The sequence below is a fragment of the Strigops habroptila genome, chromosome 4 (assembly GCF_004027225.2).
Source record: "Strigops habroptila isolate Jane chromosome 4, bStrHab1.2.pri, whole genome shotgun sequence".
Classification (NCBI taxonomy): Eukaryota; Metazoa; Chordata; class Aves; order Psittaciformes; family Psittacidae; genus Strigops; species Strigops habroptila.
In genome coordinates, this window is record NC_046358.1 from 17,604,130 (window position 1) to 17,622,268 (window position 18,139).

Below are 18,139 nucleotides of genomic sequence, written 5' to 3' on the forward strand. Positions count from 1 at the left end.
TATTCCATCTTTTGTCCCCCTCACCCCTCTCCTACTCCTCTTAAAAGTGCAGGGACCAGGCATCCAAGTCACCAACCAAAGGTGCCACAGTAGCTCTGGGCTACCCAGGCAGACTGAGGGTGAGAGCTGGCGATTTATGATGATCATAATTAAGGAGCTGTTTTTAGTAAGGTGGGAGCAATGTTGTTTATAACAAACTGATACTAATTAATTTTTAACTTTTCAGCTGGCTTATACCAGCAATGCAGATCAAACAGATCTGCATTGTAGCAGAGTAATTATCAGCTATCTTGCTAGGGTATGTTCCTACTGTTTCAATAGTAATGTTACCATGTAAAAAATATTTGCTGTCTCTTAAGGACTTAGGAGAAGTCTCAGAAAATTTGTCTTAGTGTGTCTTAGACTAAACCAGGGAGATTTTAATGGTCTGAAAGTCCTGCAGTGGAGTGATATCCATTCGTAGTGCTCCGGCTCCAGACAAATTATTGTGCCATATAATTAATATTTTTTTCTAATTTTCTCTTTTCTAACTGGAAAATATTTTTCCATTTGTTGTAGAATTGCATAATGAATGTTGTTGTTTTGAAAAAGCAGTGAAAGCCTCCCTGTAGAGCCTGAATTTTAGTAGTAGCGAGTTTTACCTAAAAAGAATGAAATGTTTCAGAAAAACACAATAGTCTTCCTGTTATACTTCAACAGATGTCTCAAGGCAAGTCATTTTATAAACCAACCAATGTGAGATGGATAAGAGATAAATAATTGTTACATACAAACCAGCTTCTGTTTCTTTTCCCTGAAGGGTTTCAGGCCACTTACATCGGCTTATGCTATATTTCAACATGGACAAAGTAAGTCTGGCTTCTCTTTGAAACCTTTTCAAACTAGCCATCTGCTTTGCCAGTCATTCAGATCTATACCAATATTTTTTCAGGGTAGGTGTAGCATATGAGTTAGGGATTTTTAGCTCCTTATGGTTCTTCTAGTTTTATAATTTGTTTTGTTGTATTTTTTATTTTAAATATAATTCTTCCAAATGTTCCCTTTTTAAATTTCTGGCAAAACTGGCAGATGCACCCGCCCTGACAAAAGCCTGGCAAAGATGTGACAAAAGCCTGTGAAGACTTCCTGCCACAGCTACGGTGACAAAAGCCCATAAAAGCTTCCCACCACAGGCATTTTTGTCGTAGGAGGGAAGATACTGTTTTCATTTATTAAAGGACAGCTATTGATACTGATCCTGATATAGAGACATACAGGTCTTACTTAGCAACAAAATGCGGCTCTTTGGTATTTTAAGTCTGAAATGTGGATGACTTAGTGTTGAGGAGCAGGTGCTTAGGACCAAAGTAATGTTCGTCTTCAATGACTATGAATCAATATTCAGTGGGAGAAATCTGCTCTGGCCTTTGAGGGTGCTGGAAGTACGAATCTTTCTAATTGCTGGTGTCCTACCGTATCCTCAAGTGACAGAGTAGAGTAAGATGAACAGAGCAGAATCAGCACGGCATGAGCAGATGTGACTGTTGAGAGGGTTTTACCTGTAGTTTGGTTCCAGCCACAGGAGGAAAACAGAAGGGGAAATAAACCATCTTTCACCTTGCTGCAAGCAGAGCAGTGGGCATTTAAGGTGGCTGCTGACGATTTCTCAAACATAGATGAAGAAATATGTCTCTTACATGGAAATGTTACTTCATATCAAGTAGCAAAATAAACCCGCTTTTGTAAGTAGTTCTAAATAAAGGCAGGCATTGGCACATGTTTAGAACTTGCCTGCTTTCCCTAGTATGAGTTTTAAATCTTGCAGCTTTTGTTTTACAAACCCAAGTTGTGACTAGTCGAACCTATTAAAGGTAACTGAGAAAGGAGAAGAAAACCCCTGAATGTTTCAAGTAGCAATGGTTACAAAACCTAGATAGATCCAGCTTATTGCTGGATTATTTTTAGAGAAATGCCAAAGATGTTCAGGAGCCTAAAGAGGCATTTGGCATCTCCTCATGCTCCTCCCCTTGCACCTGAAGGTGGCATCTGGGCATCCTGCTAGCACAGCATTTCTCAGATGCTATTTCTTTCTTGTGTCGTCACTGAAGAGTTTAGAGAGCTGGTGTGTGGATTTAAGGAAGTGCTGACATTCCCATGCAGCTGCTGTCATTGCAGAGCCCTGGTCTGATTGTATGCCAGCATCTTCACATGACAATTCCTCACTGCCATAATACCCAAATATTAAGCTGCTTGTCAGCTGGGAACTGTAGAATGGAAATTGGAGGTCAAATCTCCATTAAAATACTAAAAATTTAAATTCAAATAATACGTCTTAGAAACAATGCTACAACCAGAAAGTGTATGTTTGTTGCAGTATGAAATTGGAAAATATTACACCTTTTGGAGAGGGGGAAAACCCCCCCCCCACCAAAATAAAACAAAGAAACTCCAACCCTCCCAAACAAACAACAAAAACCCCTAAAACATTTGAAATGGATAAGTTGTTTCAGAAACCAAGGAGCTGAACTTTGAATGGCATGTTTGGGTTGTAGCAGTGCCCGGAGATTCCACCTGAGATGAGATCAAGACTACGGGGATAGGTGCTGCATATGGCTACAGTATAGAGATACAGCAGATGATCTGTAGGAGAAAGGAAGCTTTATACCTCTACTCCTGATTCTTACTGGTAGGAGACCTCCAGTATAGAGGCCCAGTTATCTGCCCAGGAACAGTTGCAAAGCTGGAAATTGAACTCAGGTATCGATTCCTTTTCAAATTCTTAAACTGCAAAACCAGTCTCCATCTCAAATCTTGCTCTCAAAGTGAGGGTACTGGGGTGGAGGTGGAAGAGTTCAGTTGATTTGGGAGCCAGGCTCAATTAAAATGTCAGTCCTGTTGATTGTGTGTATTATTTGGAAAAGAGGTGGGGGAATAAATACAGCTTTTGGGTTTTGGTTTTTTTTGCTTAAGGTTAGGAATTTCTTCAGCTGTATCTTGCTCTGCCCTTTTATTTCAGTTCAAGGAAGGACTGAATACATTTGATAAGTGAGACAACATGGTGGTTCAGTACTCCTGAAAAGAGAGTATTCCTATTCCTGTCTGTACGCTTTTAGTACTTCCCTTGTACCACCTCTGGCACTTTCCTGACCCCTTTGTTGAGCCGGTTCAGGTTACTGGAGGGTGTCTGTTGACAGTGCAGAGTATCCAGGGTGTCCTGGAGTCAGAGCAGGTGAAAGAGCGAGACTGGTGCCTGGGAAGAGGGATGTAAGAGCAGGGCTGCTCCTTTGGAGCAGTAATGACCTGCTGTGCAGCTCAGTTCTACAAACCCAGCTGTATCCTGCAACTTCAGCAAAGTGGACCTTTCCTGTTTTCTCTACCTGCTCCCGTTTGTTCCCTGCTTTGATTTCTTGTTGTTCCCTTGGCTGCTTTCAACTGATTTGCTAGTCTAGGATACTCATGGTTTAGTTTACCTAGAACCCTTCTAAAAGCTCATTTCTGCTGTATGGAGAGGATGAAAGAAGTGATGTAATCTTTACCAAACTGAGATGTGTGCTATCCTCATGAGTAACAAATAGACTTCATGCTTCTTTCTTCCATTTCTCTCTAGCAGCCTTATTTATACAAATGACTTGGCAGTAGTGCATATGCCCAGCGTTCGTCTGGCCTCTTTCTTCCATTTCTCTCTAGCAGCCTTATTTATACAAATGACTTGGCAGTAGTGCATATGCCCAGCGTTCGTCTGGCCTTAGTTGCTTGAGAACCTAGAGAACTGAACCATAATCTTGCAAGTCCTGTGCTGGTTTTCACTTCCCTTCCTCAGGGTTTGACTTCACAATGACATATCGATTGCACTTTCTTGCAAAGGATGTTTATCAATGGCTGGGCAAAATCTCTCTGCTGCTCTTGTAAATTTACGGTAGCCACGTGACAAAAGCTCTTCAAGGCTTTGAGTGCTGTATGTTTGCAGTCTTCGATAGCTTTAAGGCCATGGGCATGAGCCTAGCATCTGCTCTGGATGGTGATCACCAAGCAACTTCCCAGTGATAGTGGCTTTCAGTTGGAATTCACTTGACCCACAATTGAACCAGTGACCTAGGGGTGAAAGGCTCAGGCATTGTATCAAATTACTAATCATCCAAACTGTCTACATCTTTCAAGCTGTTGATGATAAAAACTGTTCAATTTCTTGAGGTATCTTCTGTGCAATGTGTAGATAATTGGGAATGTTGTGCTAAACTATGGAGCTTGCTGGCTGACTCTGCTTGCTCATAATTTTACATGAGATATCTATCACTATCAAGAGACATCAAAAGAATGTCATTTAACCTATGATTCTGGATGCATCTGCAGATTCCTCATAATGAAAGTAATTTTAAGTTACTGAATAATATGAAATTTTTTGTATATCTGAGAATTTCAACAGTGTCTGATCTTCGTGCATTAGATAATCTTATGAAATGGAATGACTTAATTTCTAACCTTTTCTTAATATGTATGTGTTTAGTAATCTCATTTTACAGGATTCACTGTTCTTAGCTGTAATGCTGCTTGAAAAGGTCAATGTTTTACAAATAATATAAATAATAATATTATTCATGTGTATCATTATCAGTATCACAAAATAGGATGGAAGACTCAAATTGTTGTCTCCTACAGATGTATAAACCTAAAAGAGCTCTGCTAGCTGAGGTTGTGTTTAGCAGGTTGTGTTTTTATTTGCAGGGCATATTTAAATGAATTCTGTTGTTGCAGTGTTTGCCTCTAGTGCTGGAAGGGATAGAGAACATAAGAGTAGTATTTCTTTGTCATAGTCATGCATGCTGACCTAATACTTTTGCTTTCTGTCTTTCTAATATTTATGTAGTATATAACTTGACCAACAATGTGGATTTGGAGAACACCAAAAGGAAAATGGAACTGTACCAGAAGGATAACAAAGAAGTCATTCAGAAAAATAAGATAAAACTGGTTAGTTAACTTCTCCTCTGCCCTACAATTTTTATTCATTAGTTACAGAATTAAAGGATTTTTGAAGCGAAGTACTTTCTGTAATGTCTTAAAAACAAGTCAAAGCTGAAGGCACTATGCAGATTTCACTTTGTATTTAGAAACTGTAATATGCTGATGTTCTGTGATACTGATATTTAGTTCTGTGTAAAGAGACTACATTGATAGTTGAAATGTAGTTACGCTTTATTTTGGGAAGGGCTTGAAAAGAGGGACAGGGAGTAAAACCTGCATCTAATACATCAGCACCGCATGTGTGCTGGCAGTGTTGTTGGACAATATCCAGGAGAGACAAAGTTCATTCCTATACCAGGACAATCATTCCTTTCTCATCTGAAGGAAAAAAGAAATCCAGATGCAGACATTATGAAGCTCCCAGGAGAGAACTGTAAAACTGGGGGAAAGCACGGATCTGGTTTATGCAAAATTTAAAATGAAAGATGTTGAAACAAACATTAAAAGTTTTGTTCGAGAGCTGATAACAATAATATCAAGAGAATTGTATATATGATCTGTATGCAAAACATATAGTTCTTTGAAGATTTGTTCATAAAATACAACTTAGATACCATTTTGTTCTTTAAAAATAAACTTGCGAGTGTTTCTTTCTGTAAGAAAAGTTTAATTTGTTAAATATTTTTTCAGTATAAAAATACACATTGTTATCAGTTCTTGAAGGAAAATGTCTGCCCAGAGTGTGACATAACAAGGTTTTATGTTGTATTCCAGTTGCACTAAGGACTTGCTTTCAAATCAGTAGGGGAGAAATCCTCACTCCCCTGAAGTCTGTGGCGAAACTCCTAGTGATTTCTTTAGCGCTAGGATTTCACAGGAGGAGATTGGAATCTGAAAAATGTTTGTTTGAACCTCTTCCTTTTAAAGGCAAGGAAATTTCCCTAGGGGTCCATCTCTGATCTGTTATCCTGTCTCTGACACTGTGCAATATCCTATGCTTCCGAGCTTGAAGAGACCTGCCAAATCTTTGGCTACATGTCTTACTTTACAATGTAGGTGCAACCTCTTAGGGTCACAATGAGAATAGTGTGCTTTGCCTGCAGCCCACCTTCTGTTCATGTACATGAATCGCAGACAGCCTGTGCGCTGCTGTGTGATCGTATCAAGCAGCACAGTAATACTCTGTACCCACCCAAACCCCCTGGGTCTTCTGTTGTCTATGCTGTGGGGTCTTGCTGTGCCGAGAGGCTGTCTGGTGGAAGCTGGGCAAGCCTGCGTGAGTGCAGACTTACTGGAGATCCAGAGACCTTTTTTCTTTCAACATTTGAAACATTCAACATTTCTTTTTCAACAATTGAAACTTAATAACAGACTTGACGCAGTTGCTATTACAAAAACTGCATGATATTGCCCCTAAATTTACCCCTCTCCCAAGAGCTGCTCTTTTTGGCAGGTTTTGGAATGTCTTTACTCCATAAATGGTAAAAGGTGTCCTAATTTCTTGCCTGAACTTCTTATAGTCAGTCATTGTCCCTTCATTCTTGGACTCACATAGATTTTCCTGTCCACTGTAATAGTTTGCTTCCGAGGAGTATAGATATTCTCTGTCCATGTTGGTGTTTTTGTTACCCTTTGCCTGTTTTAGTTTGAATTTGTGTTTGGCAAGTGGAAGGGACCAGAATTGAAAGCAGTATTGTAGCTGAGATCTTAACAGCCTCTTATAAAAGAACACTGTTTTTCCATCTTTACTGGAAATATGTTGACATGATCCCAAGACTTGTAGCACTGTCTTATAGGAGGTTAAAAATCGGTAGTGGTCAAGTAGTGCATCATGTTTCTCCGTCATTGGTTTCGAACTGATGAATTAATGTCTCTAAATCTATGGCCTTGTAAATTATTTTGATCTTACTTCTGCTACTTCTCTCCTCATGAGTATGTCATTCTTTCTTAAAAATCAAAATATTAGGTTAGTGAACCAGCCACCTCAGAATTTGAGTGACTGCTTGTTCTTCTGTCAATACAAGCCCTAGTTTTCATCTTTGTAGCCTGTTCCTAATGATCTTGCTACTTGTGTACTAACTCATCTGTTAGATCTGTAGATTTAATGCAGAACCCTGTGGGGAAAAAAAGTTTAAACAGACAGGTTTGGATAAAAAAGTGAAGAACTCATGGAGGAGGGGTTCTTGTTATAAATTGATTTTTATGTATTATTGTTGTGGTTTAACCCCAGCTGATAACTAAGTACCATGCAGCCACTTGCTCACCCACTTCTTCCCCTTTCCCAGGTGGGATAGGGAGGAGAATCAAAAGAATGTAAACCCCATGGGTTGAGATAAGAACAGTTTAATAATTAAAAGTATAATATACTACTACTAAGGGAAATAACAAGGGGTGAGAATATAAAACTAAAAGGAGAAGTGTGGGGGGGAAACCCCAGCAGTGATGCACAATATGATTACCACCTGCTGACCAGTACCCAGCCTGACCCAAGCAGCGATCTGTCCTCCTGGGTGATTCCCCCCAGTTTATATACTGGGCATGACGTGCTGTGGTATGGAATACCCTTTTGGCTAGTTTGGGTCAGGTGTCCTGTCTCTCCTCCTTCCTGGCTTCTTGTGGCCCTCCTCACTGGCAGAGCATGAGACTGAGAAGTCCTTGATGAGGGTAAGCGCTACTTAGCAACAACTAAAACATCAGTGTGTTATCAGCATTGTTCTCAGACTGAAGCCAAAACACAGCACTGCACCAGCTACTAGGAAGAAAATTAACTCTATCCCAGCCAAAACCAGGACAATTATAAATACTGCTTATCTATATGTATACAGTCTTGCGCTCTGAGTGGACTACAGTTTTCCCAAATGTGCCTTCTTCCTTCAATATCTGCTGTTCTCCAGTCATATGGTAGCTTGTTACTTCCTGCTTTGTCACTAGATGTTTAATTGCACTTGCTGCTTTCTTCAGTCTTGAAATAGTTTTGTCTGAACTCCATGATGTGAATGTTTTTCTTGACGGTCCTTCCTTGAATGTGATGAAACATTATTACGCTTTCTGTTTACTTCTTGCACTTGTCGTCTTGAGATTACTCTAGGCTTCACCATCATGATCTTTTTCTTTGGATGATGAGACTGTGTCTAGATTATCTGCAAGGTTGACACAACCATCAGTGCCTATTGAACTCTTCTCCCTTCTCTTTTACTGTTTTGTTTGGTCTTCCTTTCAGAAGGAATTTGATCTGACTTGTGATAATTCTTCCTTTCCTGTAGTCTGATCTGGTTTAGGTTTCTACATCAGTTTACTTTTTCTGACTATAACATTTGGGGCTGGTTCTTCAGACTAGGTCTTTGAGCACTTCCCTACAAGCTTTCTTCTGTTTCAGTGCAAATTCCAGGCAGTCTTTACACATAAACGTGGAAGAGGCTTGGAATGTCTTTGAGACTCTAAGCTCTTCAGTTCTGTTGACTGAACTAACTAAATCCCATAATTCTCAGAAATAACCTCAATTAGCAACTTGGGGATTTTCTTGTTTGCTTGTTTCCTGTCATCAAATGCAAAGAGAATCCAGTTTCAGGTGGTCACTGCTTGGTGACCAGCTTTTTTCCAGTCTCACTGTTATAGTTAGTTATAAATAGTTATAAAATGAAAACACTTTCTGTTGGCTTGGTGACAGGCGATGAGGTCTGGCAGCTCCTGCATCCAGGAGTAACTGGGCCTCACCGGGACCCGTTGGCTTGATCTGCCTGGTGAAGGGGTGTTTTTCAGCATATTCTGGCCTCTATCAGCTAACTATGCTTTATGATACAACTTTATGAAAACAAATTTTACCAAGCTCTTGGCTGCAGTGATGTTTTGCTGAAGCTGCTTCCATCAGTAAACAATCTCTTTAAGTTTTATACAACTTTAATTATCTCTGCATTTTTACTGACTCTCCCCTTTGCTTTAGTATTTTTTTTGTGGGGAAGATTTGGAAAATGTTGACTCTGTGTTTTGTCCTATACCCCTTGCAACCAAACCGATGTTCTTTTGGTTTCTTCTTCTGTAAAAATGGTTTAATCCTTTTATTTTCCCGTCTCTCTGAACCCTCCTTTTTTTTTTTTTCTCTTTCAGTGGGATTTTCAAATACAGATTATTAAGAAGGTTAAAAAAGGCTTCTCGAGAAGTAAATCCTGAAACAAAAACTAGTCATTTTATACTAGTAATCTCTTACTTTTCATCTCGTGTCACATGACTGCAGTACAGGTTATAGGAAAAATTCCTCATTTTTTGGGAATGTGACATTTTTAAAGTTCATGCTTAAATATGTTCTAGTTTATAAGCTTCTCTATTAATATTCACAGCTTTGTAATTGCTTGTTTTTCTTCTACACCGTTGATAAGCACACAGTGTCACTTGCACAGAAGATGCAGCTGGTGGGGGGTGGCGATCAGGTATTGTGGGATTATCTTCTCGGTCTCCCCACTTACGTCATATGAGAAGTAGGATGTGTGGAAGCAGAGAGGGGTTCATTCTAGAGTGAATGTATCACAATGTGATCCACTGTCATTCTCTACTATATAAAGAACCAAGACACAGATTATCACATCCAACTGCAGAGAGCAGCAAGGGTAACTTTGCATTGGACAATAAGAGGAGGTGGAATTGTAATCCACAATCATCTAATTTATGTTTCAGACGCGGGAGCAGGAAGAGTTGGAAGAAGCGTTAGAGGTAGAGCGACAGGAAAGTGAACGAAGGCGACTGCTTATACAGAAAGAAGAACAAATACAACAGATCCTAAAAAGGAAGAATAAGCAGGCACTCTTGGATGATCTGGTGAGTAACAAACCCAGAGGCTTTGAATGCTCAGTAGCAGCGCAAACAGCAAGGACATTGACATTAATCTCTACTACGGTTAAGTCTGTGGCATTAACACACCTGCTTCTTTCTGTTTCCCTGTCTTGCATGTTTTGTGTTACTGTTCTCTCACTTATTATTCATTTCAATATTACAAACAACTCTGGTTTTGGTAAGCTAAGGATAGAGGAAGAGTGCTTCTGGGGTTCATCGACTTAGTTGGACTCATTGTCCAGAATGTCCAGTTCTGGTTAGAAATTAATTCTAGGAGAGCATCTTGGCTGTTTCAACACAAGATTTATCCTGGATAAGATTCTAGCAAAGTAAAATGAAGAAGGTTCTTTGTGTATTTGAAGAAGGCTATTTTCCTGGTTCTACCTGGTTTGATTTTTGTGTTCCTTTTCTTTTTTCCCTTTTTTCCAAGTGAGCTTCCTCTGAAAGCTCTTTTCCTGCTGCTAATTGACATGTGGAGGTATATTTCAGAAATGGCTTTCGTGTGTCCAGCCACCCTACCAGTTTGTATACTAGTTGACATTTGACTGCATATCAGAAGAAAAGCTGGTTTAAAAGTCTGGATTTCTATTTAATTCATTGACAATACGACAGCCACAGACTTTGACCATGATCAAGAATGGCTTGCATTAGCATAGCTGATATAGTGGCTACTCCATGTTGAACCTGATGGCTGACGTGTGAGGTTCTGTCATGTCTGAGACCTTCAGCTGATGACAGTTGCATCTGCTTTGGTGCATGGCTGGTCATGCAGTTTGTGAGGGTGGTAAGGGAGCTACCAAGTTGGTACATGTGCGCAGCTATGTCAATGTGGTTTACAGCTGCTTGGCAGATTTAAACCAGAATATCACTTATTTCAGTTTATCTCGCATTTGTATGGTGTTAATTCCTGTTTTGTGTTCTCAGTTCTTATTCAAGATACAGATGCTTTTCTACTTTTCTTGGAAAAGTAGAGTTTCTCTTTGAACCAGTGCAGAAGGCACTGACATGAAGAGAGAGCATCAGTCTGCAATTTAGGCATTTCAGGGCCTCCTGGAGAGCTGCCTTTTTCTAAACCAAGAGTCCTGGCAACCTGTCATTGGTTTTGCTGAAAGGAGCTGGTGTTTATTTTTTTGTAGACAAAAGCAGAGGTGAGCAGAAAGGTTCTTTGAAAATCCTTCAAGTCTGTACCTTTGCATCCAGCAGTCTTTTTTCACTTTAAAGCCGAATGTGCTTACAGTCCATGCAATTACGAATAGTTTGAGTAGTGGATCAATGAATAAAAACTCCACTATGAGCTTGAATTTAATGGCTCAGAACAGGGGTTTTGAACTGTTTTTTGGCTTATTTCAATCCTGTTCTCAAATACTCTCCTAACTTATTACTGGAGACCAGTGGTGGTGTGTAGTTTTTTTTCTTTTCTTTTTTTATTTACTTTACACAGCGGTTGGTTTTACTGGAAACCTACTTCACCAGCTGGCTTGTGGAAAGAATGGTTATAAGTAATCCCTAAAACATGACCAAAATAGGTTGTTTGTTAGTTTTAACTGTGACTGCACATGTATTGCTATTAAAACTTATCTTAATATTCAAAAAACAACAGAAAGGTGATTTTTTAAAGGCTGAGGAAGGAAGCTGGGCATTTTTAAGTTGTCTCTGTTTATCAAGGGGCACTGTCAACTTAAATTTGAGCCGAAACTTGTTTTGTAATACTAAAGGTTTATAAAACCAGTGCTGAAGTGTTTGTATAATGGCTTACAAAGTCTCAGGAAAAACAGCAGTTGTTAGACAAATAAACATTTCTTATGGTCTCTGAATCCCTCTAATGCTGTGCTGCAAATCTGAAAATGAAGCTGATCGTAAGTAAAGCTTTATTGAGAAATGCAGCGAAAGCCAAGCATAAGTAGTAGCAGTGTAAAGAATTACATTTAAAAAGAAAAAATAATCCTGTATCTATGGTCAGTACTGTGCTAAACCAACAAGGATTAGGTTCTTTTGATTTGACGAGGTGAGTAGCTCTGGAGAGGACACCTTTAGCACCAGCATGAGGAAGTCGCAGCGTCCAGGAGTCTTGATCCTTAACGGCCAGAGCCACCAAGGGAGCCCCAAGCCGTTGTCAGGCCTGCACCCAGGAGCTGGTAGCACTGCTGACTGAGCAGCAGGCTCATAGCGGGCAGTGCCAGGAGTGGCGGCAACCACCCCTGAACAGGTAAAACACTCCCCTGGGAGCACGGCAAACAAAGAGGGCGGTCAGGGCATGGCCGGCAGTTTGCACGGGCAGGGTGAGCAGGAAGCGTCCAGTAGCCTGGCAGGCTTCAGAGGCGAGCTCAGCCAGCAGTCATTGAGACAGTGCTCGAGGATGGCATCCCCTCAGCTGAACGCAAAGAAAACAAAGTCGTCTCTGCTGGTTAGAAAAGATGTGGTGACCCAGACAGAGGACCCTCAAAACCATGTAGCTGTCCAGGCATCTGGCTGTATGAGGGCCAGAGCCTGTCAGTGATGTTGGATGGTGGCTGTGCAAGATGTGACCAGGTTGATGATTTGGTCTGCGTGGTGGCAGAGCTACAAGAAGAGGTGGAAGAGCTAAGGAGCATAAGGAAATCTGAGGAGGAGATCGGTGGAGCTGTACTCTACCATCCCTGAAAGAAGCAGCTCAGCCACCCAAAATGAAAGAAATTAAGGATCTCCTACTCTCTTGAAGATGGAGGGTACCTAGGAGACAGGGGAGGTTGGAAGCAGGTTACTCCTCAGAGTAGATGGTGTATTACCCCTCAGCTTATGTCACCTTCCCAAGTACCCCTCTACAAGATTCGAGGCCCTGGTACTTGAGGATCAGGAAAGTGAGGAAGATGATGAAGTAGATAAGGGATCATCCAGGTTAGAAGAGTCACCACAGAAGAGTCATAGAATGCCTCCTATCACGACCAGCTCTACTAGGAAAAAAAAGAAGAGTGGTTATGATTGATGACTCCATCCTAAGGGGAACGGAGGGCCCAATGAGTGGACCTGACCAGACTCAGCAGAGAAGTCTGCTGCCTCCCTGGGGCCAGGGTAAAGGTCTTCACCAGAAGACTCTCTCATCTTGCTAGAAATGAGCCAGGGGGTAGAATTTCACTGTTGGAGGCCAGATCCACAGGGCAACTTAAATGCATCTATGCCAATGACCGCAGCATGGGCAGCAAACAGGAGGAGCTGGAAGCCATTGTTCAGCAGGAAAATCTTGACCTACTTGCCATCACAGGGACGTGGTAGAATGATTTGTATGATTGGAGCACTGCAGTGGGTGGCTACAGGCTTTTCAGAAGGGATAGGTAGAGAAAAAGAGGTGGTGGGGTTGCATTGTATGTCAGGGAGTGCATTGACTGCTTTGAACTCCATGTTGTGAGTGAGGAGGCTGAATGTGCGTGAAGATTGCCGAGGTGAGTATCTCCAGAGAGGACGCCTTTAACACCGGAGCGGGGGGAAGCACAGCGTCCAGGAGCCTCAGTTCGGAGCGGCAAGAGCGACCGAGGGAGCCTCAAGTCCTCGACAGGACTGGCCCAGGAGCCGGCAGCTCAGCTCACGCAAGCAGCTGACTCACAGGAGGCGGCGCCAGGAGTGACGGCACCAGCCCTCAGTGGGGGAAACCCATCCCAGGGAGCGCAGCGACCGGGGCAGGCAAACAGGATGTGGCACGTCAGTCAGGGCGTGGCGCGGCAGTTGGCGCAGGCAGGGCGAGCGGGCAGCGAGCGGGATGGTGAGCACTCGCCTCAGGACCAGGGCCCGCTCTGGGAGCTCTGCCCCGGCGGTGGCCAGCGTAGGCACCCAGGCAGAGCCGATGAGAGGGGAGGCTGCGGCGCAGACCTCGGAGTGTAGAGAGTGCCTCGACTGGTCTTTTGAGGCGAGGGTGCGCAATGGACAGGGCTGCACTCGGTGCGCCCTGGTGGAGGTCCTCCTGCAGCAGGTGGCTGAGCTGCGGGAGGCTGTTGGAGAACTAAAAGATGCCAGGGAAGCTGAGAGGAAGCTGGGCTGCTTGCTCCAGGCCCAAACTGTGCAGGGGCTGCAAACTTCCAGCATTGCTTACATAGGAAAGAAGGAGGGCAGCAACCCAGGAAGCTGGGAATTAGTCACGAGAAAAACTAACAAAAAAAGGAGGAAGAGGACAATTAACAACAAGGGGCTTCCTCCTAAATCTGATGTCCCCACCCAGAACCGCTTCCCAGTTCTGCAAGGGGCTAATGAGAAAGCACCCACCACACGTAATGAACATCCTGCTGATGCACCCGTAAAGAGGATCACTACTGGTGCCTCCAGGAAAAAGTGGAGAGTCATAGTAATAGGGGACTCCACTTTGAAAGGCACAGAGGCACCCATCTGCCGGCCTGATCCAGTCTCAAGGGAGGTGTGTTGCCTGCCAGGGGCTCGGATCAGGGATGTTGCTGAGAGGCTGCCTGCTCTAGTAAGTCCTGCTGACTATTACCCCCTTCTAGTGGTCCATGTGGGTGCTAGAGATACAGATAGCAGTAGCCTGGAGAACATGAAGAAGGACTACAGAGCCTTGGGAGAGGTGGTTAGGGGCTCTGGCGCTCAGATAGTTTTTTCATCGATTCTCCAGGACAAAGGGGAGGACCTTAAAAAAGCTAGGTGCGTTTGGCAGGTTAATAAATGGTTAGAACGGTGGTGCCATAGTCAGGGGTTTGGCTATTTAGAACATGGGGCTCCATTTGGGAGGCCAGATCTACTGGAGGCTGGTGGAGCTGGTCTGACAAAGAAGGGGAAGAGCTGTTTTGGTAGGAGGCTTGCCAGGCTGGTCAGGAAAGCTTTAAACTAGATGTGTTGGGGGAGGGGAGCATTGATCCATCCCAACACTCCTGGTCAGTTGCCAGCACCTGTAATAAGTGCTTGGAGCAATGTAGAGATGTTCCAGCTGCCCCAGCCATTGAGTTGGCTGCATTTGGAGCTCAGCTCAGGTGCCTCTATACAAACGCCCGTAGTATGGGGAACAAGCAAGAGGAATTAGAGATGTGTGCAAGGCTACGGGAATATGTCGTCATTGGTATCACAGAAACATGGTGGGATGGCTCCTATGACTGGAGTGTCGGAAGGGAAGGTTACAGGCTGTTTAGAAAAGACAGGCCAGGCAGACGGGGAGGGGGCGTTGCTGTCTATGTCAGTGATAGGCTAGAGAGTATGGAACTCTGTGTGGGGATGGGTGATGAGGTAACAGAGTGTTTGTGGGTCAGGATCAAAGGGAGAACAGGAATGGGGGACATTACGGTGGGGATCTGTTACAGGCCGCCTGATCAAGAGGACTCTGTGGATGAAGCGCTCTACAGACAGATAGGAGCAGCCTCACGCTCCCAGGCCCTTGTCCTCATGGGGGACTTCAACCATCCTGACATCTGTTGGAGGGACGGTACGGCCCGGCACAAGCAATCCAGGAGGTTCCTCGATTGTGTGGAAGACAACTTCCTCTTTCAAGCAATAGAGGAGCTGACGAGGAGAGGTGCCATGCTGGACCTCGTGCTCACCAACAGGGAGGGACTGATTGGAAATGTGATGCTCCAGGGCAACCTTGGCTCTAGTGATCACGAGATGGTTGAGTTTGAGATCCTCAGGACAGTGAGAAGAGCATGCAGCAAGCTCACTGCCCTGGACTTCAGGAGAGCAGACTTTGGCCTCTTCAGGAACCTCCTTAGTAAGGTTTCATGGGATACAGTCCTAGAGGGCAGGGGGGCCCAAGACTGCTGGTCGATATTCAAGGATCACCTGCTATGTGCTCAAGAGTGTTGCATCCCGACTAGAAGAAAGTGCAGCAGGAGGGCCAGGAGACCTCCATGGATGGACAAGGAGCTGCTGAGGAAACTTAGAGGGAAAAAAGAAGCTTATAGAAGGTGGAAACGAGGACAGGCGGCCTGGGAAGAATATAGGAGCATTGCCTGGGAAGCTAGGGACCAGGTTAGGAAAGCTAAGGCCCAGCTAGAATTAAGTTTGGCAAGGGATGTAAAAGATAACAGGAAAGGATTCTATAGATACGTAGCAAATAAAAGACAGACTAGGGACAATGTGGGCCCTCTCCGGAAGCTATCAGGAGAACTGGCTACCATGGATTTGGAGAAGGCTGAGGTTCTTAATGACTTCTTTGCCTCAGTCTTCACCAGCAAATGCTCTGACCACACCACGAAAGTCTTGGAAAGCAGATGCAGGGACTGTGAGAACGAAGACCTTAGGCCCACTGTAGTAGAGGATCAGGTTCGAGACCATCTTAAGAACCTGAACGTGCACAAGTCCATGGGACCTGATGAAATCCATCCACGGGTCCTGAAGGAGCTGGCGAATGAAGTTGCTAAACCACTGTCCATCATGTTCGAAAAATCCTGGCAGTCAGGTGAAGTTCCCGATGACTGGAAGAAGGGTAATATAACCCCCATTTTCAAGAAGGGGAAGGCGGAAGACCCGGGGAACTACAGACCAGTCAGTCTCACCTCTGTGCCTGGCAAAATCTTGGAACAGTTTCTCCTGGAAAACATGCTAAGGCACATGAAAAACAACGAGGTGGTTGGTGACAGCCAACCTGGCTTCACTAAGGGGAAATCCTGCCTGACCAGTTTGGTGGCCTTCTGTGATGGAGCCACGGAACTGATGGACAGGGGCAGAGCAGTTGACATCATCTACCTGGACTTGTGCAAAGCGTTCGACACTGTCCCGCATGACATCCTTGTCTCTAAATTGGAGAGACATCAATTTGATAGATGGACCACTCGGTGGATAAAGACCTGGCTCGATAGCCGCACGCAAAGAGTTGTGGTAAATGGCTCGATGTCCAGTTGGAAACCTGTAACGAGTGGTGTCCCTCAGGGATCGGTGTTGGGACCGGTCCTGTTCAACATCTTTGTCGGCGACATGGACAGTGGGATTGAGTGCGCCCTCAGCAAGTTTGCCGATGACACCAAGCCGTGTGGTTCGGTTGATACGCTGGAGGGAAGGGATGCCATCCAGAGGGACCTGGACACGCTTGTGAGGTGGGCCGATGCCAACCTTATGAAGTTTAACCAAGCCAAGTGCAAGGTCCTACAGCTGGGTCAGGGCAATCCCAGGCACAGCTACAGGTTGAGCAGAGAAGAGAGTCAGAGCAGCCCTGCAGAAAAGGACTTGGGGGTGTTGGTTGACGAGAAGTTTAACATGAGCCGGCAGTGTGCGCTTGCAGCCCAGAAAGCCAACCGTATCCTGGGCTGCATCAAAACAAGCGTGACCAGCAGGTAAAGGAGGTGATCCTGCCCCTCTACTCTGCTGTTGTGAGACCTCACTTGGAGTACTGCATACAGTTCTGGTGTCCTCAACATAAAAAGGACATGGAGCTGTTGGAGCGAGTCCAGAGGAGGGCCACGAGGATGATAAGAGGGCTGGAGCACCTCCCGTATGAAGACAGGCTGAGAGAGTTGGGGCTGTTCAGCCTGGAGAAGAGAAGGCTGCGTGGAGACCTCATAGCAGCCTTCCAGTATCTGAAGGGGGTCTATAAGGATGCTGGGGAGGGACTCTTCCTTAGGGACTGTAGTGGTAGGACAAGGGGTAATGGGTTTAAACTTAAACAGGGGAAGTTTAGATTAGATATAAGGGAGAAGTTCTTTACAGTGAGGGTGGTGAAGCACTGGAATGGGTTGCCCGGGGAGGCTGTAGATGCTCCATCCCTGGCAGTGTTCAAGGCCAGGTTGGATGGGGCTTTGAGCAGCCTGGTCTAGTGGAAGGTGTCCCTGCCCATGGCAGGGGGGTTGGAACTAGATGATCTTAAGGTCCTTTCCAACCCTTACTTTTCTATGATTCTAAGATCAGGGGGAAGGCCAACCAAGCAAATATCCTGGTAGGAGTCTGTAGCCAGCATGAAGCTATGGATGAAGCGTTCTTCAAACAACTGGGAGAAGTTTCACAATCACTTGCACTTATTCTCATGGAGGACTTTAACCTGCCAGATGTCTGCTGGAAGTACAATACAGCAGAGAAGAAACAACCCAGGAGGTTCTTGGAGGGTGTGGAAGATAGCTTCCTAACCCAGGTGGTTAATGAGCCAACTAGGGGAGATACCTGGCTAGATTTGCTGCTCACAGAGGACTGGTGGGCGATGTGGTGGTTGGAGGCCATCTTGGGCAAAGCGATCATGAAATGATTGAATTTTCAGTCTTTGAAGAAGTCAAGAAGAAAGTCAGCAAAGCATCCACCTTAGACTTCTGGAGAGCTGACTTTGGCTGGTCAGGATACTGGTTTCCTTGGGAAACATTATTGAAGGACAAAAGGGTCTAGGAAGGCTGGACACTCCTTCAAGAATGAAATCCTTAAGGCATAGGAGCAGGTGTTCCCTATATGCCAAAAATCAAACTGGTGGAGAAGAGACCAGCCTAGCTGA

General features: G+C 44.2%; 1 protein-coding gene across 4 annotated transcripts in view; it reads left to right on the top strand.

The window, feature by feature from the left end:
* Positions 1–18,139, top strand: part of MNAT1 (MNAT1 component of CDK activating kinase) — a 133,056-nt gene that overhangs the window by 42,148 nt on the left and 72,769 nt on the right. For all 4 annotated transcript variants that reach the window (XM_030484641.1, XM_030484644.1, XM_030484645.1 and 1 more), the window contains 2 exons: positions 4,844–4,947; positions 9,610–9,750. In XM_030484641.1, coding sequence (XP_030340501.1) covers positions 4,844–4,947; positions 9,610–9,750 — 245 coding nt within the window. The remainder of the gene's footprint in view (positions 1–4,843; positions 4,948–9,609; positions 9,751–18,139) is intronic.